The sequence below is a fragment of the Aptenodytes patagonicus genome, chromosome 22 (assembly GCF_965638725.1).
Source record: "Aptenodytes patagonicus chromosome 22, bAptPat1.pri.cur, whole genome shotgun sequence".
NCBI lineage: Eukaryota > Metazoa > Chordata > Aves > Sphenisciformes > Spheniscidae > Aptenodytes > Aptenodytes patagonicus.
Genome location: NC_134970.1, coordinates 7,180,276 through 7,189,628, shown reverse-complemented (window position 1 = coordinate 7,189,628; position 9,353 = coordinate 7,180,276). Strand labels below are relative to the sequence as shown.

The window sequence follows — 9,353 nt, the reverse complement described above, 5'->3', positions numbered from 1 at the left end:
TTTAGCTTCTGTTCTCTACCTTCGAGACATTTGTCTAACTACTGTGTGGAGGGTATGTACAAACCCGGTGTTAGACCAGGCAGCCACCTTCAGCTGTGCCTCTGCCCTGCAGCTTCAGTGTGGTAGTAAAAAACAACTGCTCCATCTGTTGAGATCCACGGCACAAAAACCTGTCAGGCCTGGAGGACTTGCTAAGTGGGGGTGAATTTGTTGCAAGATCTGCTTGAGAAGAGTGGGGCAGCAGAGATGAGGAAAAGGCTGATAATACTGTTATAATAGAGCCCACAGCTGCAAAAAATAACAGCCCCTTTGTCCGCCACAGAAATGTGGGATGAATGGAGCCCAGTATTAATTCTTCTATCGATGGTGTGGCTACAAAATACCTCTCCAAAACCTTCTGTTGATTTCAAGGCAAACTGCAGCGTCCTGCTCCAGCAGCCTTTTGATGACTGAATGCTCTCCCCACCGCCTGGTCCCCCAGTAAACACCTGACCCGTTATTCTAGATTTCAAATAGCCTCTCCTGACATGTCTCCCTCAGGATGAACTTCTCTGTCACTCCTGAGCCAGCGAGAAGTATGTGAGGAACCAAAAAGGTAAAAGGACCCGCTTGGGAGAGTGCAATATTCACGAGAAAGCACTCACTGATTTCGTACGTGGATCTGTCTTACCCCGTGCGCCTCTGACACCAGCAGGAAGACAGGTACGTGGAGGGCGACTTTCCAGGCTACCGAACCTGGAGCTGTCAGTAGCTCCTCCTTCCCTTCCCCAACCAGCCCTGCTCTCCTGCAAAGGCCTCTGGGGGGATTCAGCTCCAGAAGTGGCTAGTACTGGAAAAAAAAAAAAAACCACGGGTCCAGCGTGTGGTTCTGCTGAAGCTCAGCAGACGAAGCGCCAGCGTCAGAACTGGGTCACAGCAGGACATGACCCTATTCACAGCGGCCAGCAGACCCCATCGCTGCCTTTCCAGGACAAGATGTACTGAAGGGTTTGAAGAGGAATTGGCATTTCTAGCTAGATAATGGACAATATAAACCTTCAAAATGGTCTGCATCTGTGCATAGCTAGAGATGAGAAAACTCACAAGCTACTGTTGAAGGTAAAACAAGGGTCAAAATGTTCTGCTTGGAAAGAAGCTGGTATTGATTCTGACAGACCAGTAAGAATGAAGCTCTGCTCCATGAATAATCTAGGAGAAAATGCTAAAATGCAGAATTAAGCATAAACTTTCAACACCAGACAGCTCCCACCCAAGAATGTTAAGAATTGGCTAAAGGCCCCTTTGGGTTGGTAGGTTTTTCTTTCTTGAGAAGTTCCAGAGGACTGTAACGAAGACAAGCCCCACACCAGCAGCCGGCCCTGAACAACCTGCCCAGCTCAGCACAGCCTCGCCCGGCGGCAGTCGTGGACCACAGGCTGGGAGACGGCAATGTAGTGTTGTGCCGCTCAATGGGGTTTTACGGCAGTGGATTTTGCCAAAAAAACTTCATCTCAAGTTAATTTGACTAGCAGGTGGTATCGAGGTTAAGTGTTGATGCAACAGTTAGCTTTTGACTTGCAACTTGAATGGACTTCACCTGGGCCAGGAAGAGGGCTTACTTTCCTCTCCCCCCATCTGATCAGGATCTCCATCCCTACCGATTATGTTACCATCTAAATTAGTATGTGCACACTTAATACAATCGAGTTGAAGCCCTACAAATGTGTTACTTTATGTCACGCTACAATCAGGGAGGCAAGGGCCTTTGCTTCATGCCTCCTCCACCGGAACCTCCTGCACCCACCAAACGCGTGGGCAGGAGCAGTGCTTCCTTCGGCTGGTCATGGGAGGCTCCGAAGTTCTGGAGGGGGCAAGTGAAACCGAACTCTCACTGCTCAGGTGCCTTTGAGGCAGCACGGGCTGTCTGGCTCTCAGGACACAGCGCACTGCCTGAGCAGGGATGGAGCCAGGGCTCCTGGGCACGTTCGCTCTGGGTCGTTTTTGTAAAAGTGGTGTTTGCAGTTAGACAAGAAGAAATCACAGAATCAAAGAATAATTGCGGCTGGGAGAGGCAATCTGGTGGTCTGTAATCCTGCTCGGAGAAGAGCCAGTTTGGATCAGGTTTCTCAGGACCTTGTTCCATTGAGTCCAGAGTATCTCCAAGCACGGGGATCCTGTGACTTCTCTGAGCCCCTGAGTTGCTCTGGCTGCAGAGCAGATCTGAATCCCTGTCACCAGCCGCTATTGGGCACTGGCTATTTCTGCAGGAAACTCCTGCACTGTGATAGTGGGGAACGGCTGAACTGCAGGAAACCTTCTCTCTGGTGCCACAGGCACCAAACCCCATGGAAGGAGGACACATCTGGGGCGAGGGAAGATGCAGAAACTTGACAGCATAGAGCAACCTCCTCTACAGATAAACCTGCTGCCTGCGCCTGGCATTTCACAGAGGCAGAGGAAAGCTGAACAAAGTTGCTCAGGGTGGGAATTGGAGATGGCAGAACTGAGGACGTGTAGAAATGTCTCTACATTGAGTCACCACTCTTCAGGGGAAGTCACTGTACTGTAGTGAGGACAGGACCAAGTCTCAGCCCTTTCAGCTCACCGGAGCCGTCGCCGAGTCGCACGGCTGTGCCAGTCACTGCCGAACAGCTGCGGGTGCAGAGTCCCCCCCTCAGCGCAGTTCCTCAGTGAACGGAGACGCCCCGGCTCCTGCTCAGCCACCAGCCAAATTTTTTGCCTCTTTCAGGCAAATCAAGACCTTTCTGCGGTTGGTTTGTGACTGGCTTTTGAGCAGCGGGTGCCCCAGGGCTGCTTGCGGTGGGTGTTTCTGAGCTTCACACCTCCGTTATTGCATCCACTCCCCTCTCGGCTCTGCAAGCGCCGCTCTGGCTCCCAGCCCACATCCAGAGATGGCTCAGGCGCTCTGATGCCCCATACACTGTTCCTGCCTTACAAACACCAACCTGCTTCACAGACTGTGGGGTTTGTGTCTACCAGCCACACCCACCTTGCAGCTCGTGGCAGGGAGCAGAGCTGAGGCCGACGACGCAGCATTCAAGACTGCGATTGCCCAGGCTGGAGCCCGAGGTCAGCAGCTGGATTGCTGACGAAATCCTGTATCTTTATTTAGTAACTTGAACATCAGTTCCCATTTCTGGCTTCTCCTGAGAGTTCTCAGGAGCAGCCAGTCAGGGCACAGCGAGGTAGCAGGAGAACGGTGTATATTTACAGTAAATGGTCTGGAAAAAGCAAGAATCAGGGCTCTGCTGGGATCTGTTTTACCCCCTGAAGAAGCAGTGGCTACAGTCAACAGGCCTGCTTTCAATCTTTCCAACAGTGCTAACAGCGGGCCGCTAGCAGCGGGTCCTGAGATCAGCACAAAGCCAGAAGTGCCTCAAAGATGCTCAGTGAAGAGCAAGCCCAAGAGTCACTTGGGCCCCGGGACCTCATCTTCAGCACTGCTGCCTGTAAGCACTGACACAGCCTGCTGCTTTTCCCAGGCTTTTCAGGGTCTGGCTGAACTCTGGCTTCCTCTCCTGGAAAACATTTTGCTCTGAATGTCAGCACCTTGCCCCTTTCAGTGCACTCTTCCCCTCTCCTTCCCCATTTCTGAGGGGTTCTCTCTGTACCAAGCAGCTAAGCGAGCTGCTGTGTGCAGCAGGAAAAGAGGTAGCCCAGGCTCTCAGAAATGCTGATGCAATCGCTACACGCAAAATACGCACAGCAGCTTCGCAGGGACACAATTTCCTTTTGTCCAGCATCAGCTGAGCTCTGCTTTCTCTGGCCGCTGTAACAGAAGTCAAGCGTCTCCAGGTTCCCATGCCCGGGAAGCGACTGTCGCCGATGGGCCCACCTGGCAGCCAAACGGACTTTCGCTGCCAACTGTTCACCGCCAGCCTGTGACACAGCCGCCTTCTCACCGGGATCCTCCGCACCCTACTGCTGCCCAGCCCGCGCCGCCCCCCCCTCCGCAGAGCGGGAACGGGAGGCTTTGTCAGGCCCCCCTCGCTTCACCCGTGCCTTGGCAGAGGGGCCTCCGCAGCGGCTGGCGGCGAGCCCGAGCCGCGGGGCACCCCCACAGCGGCGGGAGCCTCCTCAGACGCCACAGGCCTGGCAGGAGCGCGGGGGCCATTTAAACCTCGCTGCTTCACAGCACGGCAGCTGCTCGTGGGCTGTCGGCGCCCACGGCTCCCCTGCCCGGCGGCACCGAGGCGCGGGCGGAGGCCGCCGGGCCGCGGCCCGGGCCGAGCCGGTGAGGGGACGCGGAGCCGCCGGGCCGCCGCCCCCCCTCAGCGCCGCGCACGCGCACGGCGCCGCCTGACGTCACTGCCCTGGCCCCGCCCCTCGGGCGGTGGCGGCACCCAGCGCGCCTGCGCGGCCATGGCGGCGGCCTGCGCCGAGATGGAGCCGGCGGCGGCGCCTCCTCCTTCTCCTCCTCCTCCCGCCGCCGCGCCGGGCTCGGCCGAGCTGGTGTGCGCGCAGGGCCGGAACCTGAAGGCGGTGCTGTGCCAGCGCTGCGGGTCCCGCGTGCTGCTGCCCGGCGCCGCCACCTTCGCCCGCCGTGAGGTACCGGGATGCGGGGGGAGGGAGCCGAGGGAGGCGGCGGGAAGGCGGGAGGGAGAGGCGCCCACTGTGGGCGGGGCGGGGCGGGGCGGGGCGCGGCGCGGCGCGGCGCGGGCGCCCCCTGCGGGCGGGGCGGTGACGCTGTGTTTCCCGCAGCTCCTCCTGCCCGCCATGAGGAAGAAGGCGGCGGCGGCGGCGGGCGGCGGCGGCGGGGACCTGGTGCGGGAGCACTGGCTGGTGCATGACATGTTCTCCTTCGAGAACGTGGGCTTCACCCGCGACGTGGGCAACGTCAAGTTCCTGGTGTGCGCCGACTGCGAGGCGGGGCCCATCGGCTGGCACTGCCTCGACGACAAGGACAGCTTCTACGTGGCGCTGGAGCGCGTGGCCCACGAGTGACACCGGCGCTGCCGCCTGGGCTGGGGACGGGGGCGATGGTCCCGGGCACGCGCCTGGGGAGCTGGGCTCGGCCACCGGAAACCCCGCCTGCCCTGCAGCCTGGCTGCCCTGCTGCCCGACAGCGACAGACTGAGCCGAGGCCCAGCGGACTGACCACGGCTTGGCCACCCCGCAGCCTTGCTGATGGCAGCCCACGGCCTGGCCGCCCCACACCTGACTGACCACAGCCTGGCTACCCCACGGCTTGGCTGACCTACAGCCCGGCTGTGGGTCACCCCACAGCCCAGATCCACGGACTGACCAGCACCACCAAGAAGCGCGACGCCGGCACAGCCAGCTCCTCACCTGAGCCCACATGGGAAGGACGTCGTCGGTGGGAGGGTCCCCTGTGACCTGCAGGGACAGCTCACCGTGACAATTTTGCCAAATAGCTTGGTCTGCCACCGTTGCTAGAAGCCGCCTCAGGCCTTCCTGGCTGCTCTCTGTCCCTCCTTCCTTGTGTGGCTGCTGTTTCTCAAACGTGCTAAGATGTCTTTCAGGCTGATCGGTTCGTGACAACAGCCATGTAAATGTGGGCGCTGGGGCAAGGGGAGGACAGGACTGCTGCATTGGATCATCATGGTGGCTTAAATTGTCTGAACTACAGCCAAAGCAGTTATAGGGTTTAAGGCTGTATCTTCTGTTGATTTTCAGAAGAAATGTTCCCTGCCCCAAACCCTAACATTTAGGTTCTCTAAAACCTCATCCTACTTGACAGCTGTAACCTGTAAGAATATATGGCACCTCAAGTGTGTGTAAGGCATTTTAACTAACATTGTGTGCAGTTTTATTAACCGAGTACTTGGAAATAAAATAAGATACAGGCAGAGTTTGCAGACAGCATAGGCTGATAGAATGGCAGATAAAGAAAATGTGCAAGATCATAGTATTTCCAGGCAACAAGAATGAAGAGATTCCAACCTGAAAAAGATTTGAATCATTGGACAAGCAGTGTCCAGTGACTGCATGTCTCGGTGCTGAAGAATGTCAAAACAGCCGTGTGTGTATTAAACGGAGAAGTCGGGAAGGAATTTCTCTTCTGTAAAAGCGGCTGGTAGGAGCAGTGCTGGGATATTGTGTCCAGTTTTGGTCTCTGCCTTTTAAAAGACAGGCACAAAGCTGATTGAAAATTGAAGGAGGCTGCAGCAGCCATGGTTCTCACTGTATTTATCTTTTGGTAATTGTGGTCCGGTTTGCATTCCCTGTTTGCAAACCCCCGTATGAATAATACAGCAGCTTTACAGTGATTGTCTTGGGTCACAGAGGGCACGCCTTACTGCAGGAGGTGTATCAGTATGCTATGCTAATAAACCCCTTTGGTACCGATGCAGCTGTAAAGGCACAACTGTCATTGCGCTGGGATGATGTACATCGGATGTACTTAGAGTAGCAATGTTGCTGCCACGAGGCTGTGGGAGAGACCTTTTCCTCGCTCCTCTACTAAAACAGTTTTGCTGGCAGGAGTCTGTAAGGCAGGCACAGCCTCGGGTAGATTTTCCAGAAAGGCATCCTGACAGTGGGTCAGGGAGAAACAAGTCCTGTCTTCTTCCAGTGCTTGAGCACCTGCACTTTTAAGATTTGGAGACTCTGCCTTAATGTAGAAGTAGAACAGCCAAGATGTTGGCTGTTCTGGGGCTGCTCTGTCAGAAACCTGTGCTGTGGGCAGTCAGGATTTATTAATGGGAGGGAGAGAGGCGTAACTCCGTAGTCTGGTGATTAAGGCTCTCGCTTGGGTGGGAGGCGAGTCTTGTGCTATGTCCTTGCTAAATGTCTCAAATGCACGTTTGACATGAAAACTGTGCTTTCCTCCTGCCCTTCTTGTCTTTAGCCCCAAGCCCAGTAACTGAACAGATTCATCAGGGAAGTGTACCTAGAAGGGCAGGAGAGCTTCATTTGGGTTCTGCACAGGCACAATGAAGTAGTGGGATCACGTCACTTTAATTTCACGCTTTCACTGAGATTGTTGTCTATTAGGGAATGTGTTTTGATCTGTAATACCTGGATTATAGTCCGTGTTACTAAAATATAAAATGTGCTGCGCAGTAGTTTCATTTTGAAGACACACCACTGTGCAGAACAGCCTTGCGGATATCAGCTTGATTAACGCCGAGTAAATGACACTTCTCAAAAAAAATTGTACATCTGGATTCCTGATATTGGGGAGTAGTCGGTGGGTGGCACTGGGACGGGGCTGAGGTGGTGGCAGCAGCTTTTCCCAGTCAGTAGAACGCTTCCTGGGGAGATGGGAGACCTCGGGTCAAAGGCCTTCTTCACATCGGCACTGCAGTGATTTGAATCCACTTCAGTGCAGCATTGCTCAGTGGTGGTGAGTGATGAAAGCTCCTCCTGCCCTTCAGTGTGAGAGGAGAGATGTGCTGAATGGATACATCCTCCACGGGATCCGGGTTTGGTTCCCGCTGACTCTTAAATATGAAGTAAGATCACACAGATTGTGGAAATGCTAAGTCCGTTAGGAATTCACGGAAGGAAACTTTTGTACCATGAGATCTTGCGATCTTTCAAGCTCAGGTAAGATCTTGGCTTCCTGCAGCTTGGAGAAGCCATGAGAGACACCCTTGAAGTCCAAGTAGCACAGGCAGGGACGGGACGTGGTGCCGGTGAAGGTGCAGCCATGCAGTAGAGCTCTGCAGTTTGCTGATGCTCAGGAGCCCGTCACCTGGGCTAATTCATATCCTGAGAGGTGAAGTGAGAATTATGAGGGGGGGAAAAAAGTGGCGAAGAGGGAAAAGGCAGCATCACTTTGTGGAATTTGAGCCCGGGCAGTTCCACTGTGATGTTAACTGAAACTTAGAGGAAGAATGTCTGCAGTCAGCAAACCTCGCCTCAGGGGGGAGGTCTGCTGCGTTTACACAACAGACAGCGACATCAGATTTGGGAGCATCTAATGAAGCGCTGAACAGTTTTTGTGTTAATGAGAGCTAATAAAAATTTGGATAGTCTCACAAATAAACATAATCTTTTCACTGCTTTTTATCTAGCATGTTGAAAAACTTTACCGGTTGCTTGCAGGAATTTCTAGGAAAAGAAGGATAGACAAGAGCCAACCTTCAGGTACGGGAAGCACTTACACAAGGCCTGTTAACACACATCTTGCAGCCTATCTTTCTTTATCATCAACAGCAAGACAGAGCAGAAACCCTTATTTCCACATGCAGGTCGCTTTTAAATTAGAAAATGGATTCTTCTACATAAATAGCTGCATAGACTTTACTCATAAGACCCATTCTGTGTTAAGCTGTAGCACTGCCAAGAGAGGGAATACTAACAAACCTGCTCCCTTGCGCCCGCTGATCCCACCAGCGAGGTGGGTGAGGACTGTGCACAGCAGGACACAAAAACTCCGGCACTTGGGGCCTCACCTCGGTGCTGCTTTTGGGTGGGGGCAAATAAGAACAATTTCGCCTAATTGCTTCCCAATCTGAATTTAAGGCATGCCTTTTTGTATTGGTTAGGTGTTTATATACCATAAATATAAATGTATTTAGGATGGGTAAAACCAAATCTTGCTCTGCTCTGACTCAGGTATTGAGACTGGTTCACAGCCCCAAAATCATGGTCTAGGCTTAGGCTGACCTTAGGCACACCCTGTGTAACTTCACCTCTCTGCCCCTTTTCCACCCAAACCTCTCCCTCGAGCCAGCTGCTGAACCCTTTGCTGAGACTGTTCAATTTGATAACTGAGTGTAAAGCTGCCGCTTCTTTTCTTGGGCTGCTGGGTTGAAGCATGGGAGTTTGAGCTCTGCAGCCTGCATGAGATAATCGGGAGGCAACGGCAAGGTGCGGGTCTTCCCATTTTTGGCAGCAGGAGGCTGTGAGATCAGCTGAGCTGTCTTGGGTAACTGCCACAAGTCATCCCTTGCCAAGGGGTCACGTTCACACTCCTCCTTCCCTAAATTAAGTGCATTTCACTGAAATAGGTAAGTGATGCTTGGAGCAGGGGCTGAAATTCAAGGCTCCCTCTTTCCCCAGCTCTGCAAGTCAGCAAAAAGGTCTTGGTTTCTGGACCTGACAACACCCAAGGTCTCTCCATGATTGCTCATCTCTTAACAGAAGAAATCTTTGGCAGAGCAGTTATGACAATATGGACTTTGAAGTAATAGCTTGGAGGACTTTGCTGTTTGCCTCCCTGCTGTGTTCCAGAGCTCTGCCATTCAGCTAGTCGTCACGTAGGCAGCCAGGAGGGCTTAAGGTAGGATCTTTGCAATACCTGCAGCTCAGTGTGTCTGCGGAACCTTCCGCCACCGTGTATGGAGACGAGGAGCTCAGCAGAGTTCAGAAAAGAGCTGTGGATTGATAAAAACAAGGCCAGTTTTGCTAGGAGAGGTATTTTTGGCATTACATCTCCTACA

At 53.7% G+C, this 9,353-nt stretch overlaps 1 protein-coding gene across 1 annotated transcript; it reads left to right on the top strand.

The window, feature by feature from the left end:
• The first annotated feature begins 4,362 nt into the window (after positions 1 to 4,362).
• RABIF (RAB interacting factor) lies at positions 4,363 to 7,959 on the top strand. The gene is made up of 2 exons (XM_076357910.1): positions 4,363 to 4,548; positions 4,702 to 7,959. Exons 1-2 carry the CDS (start codon positions 4,363 to 4,365, stop codon positions 4,942 to 4,944), a joined length of 429 nt encoding a protein of 142 aa, XP_076214025.1. The 3' UTR covers positions 4,945 to 7,959.
• Positions 7,960 to 9,353: the final 1,394 nt, after the last annotated feature.

What these genes read in the sequence shown, in the direction of transcription:
- RABIF (XM_076357910.1), top strand. Translation starts at nt 4,363, where the DNA reads ATGGCGGCGGCCTGCGCCGAGATGGAGCCGGCGGCGGCGCCTCCTCCT. An exon ending in CCACCTTCGCCCGCCGTGAG is followed by an intron (nt 4,549 to 4,701) that starts GTACCGGGATGC and finishes TGTTTCCCGCAG; the next exon opens with CTCCTCCTGCCCGCCATGAG.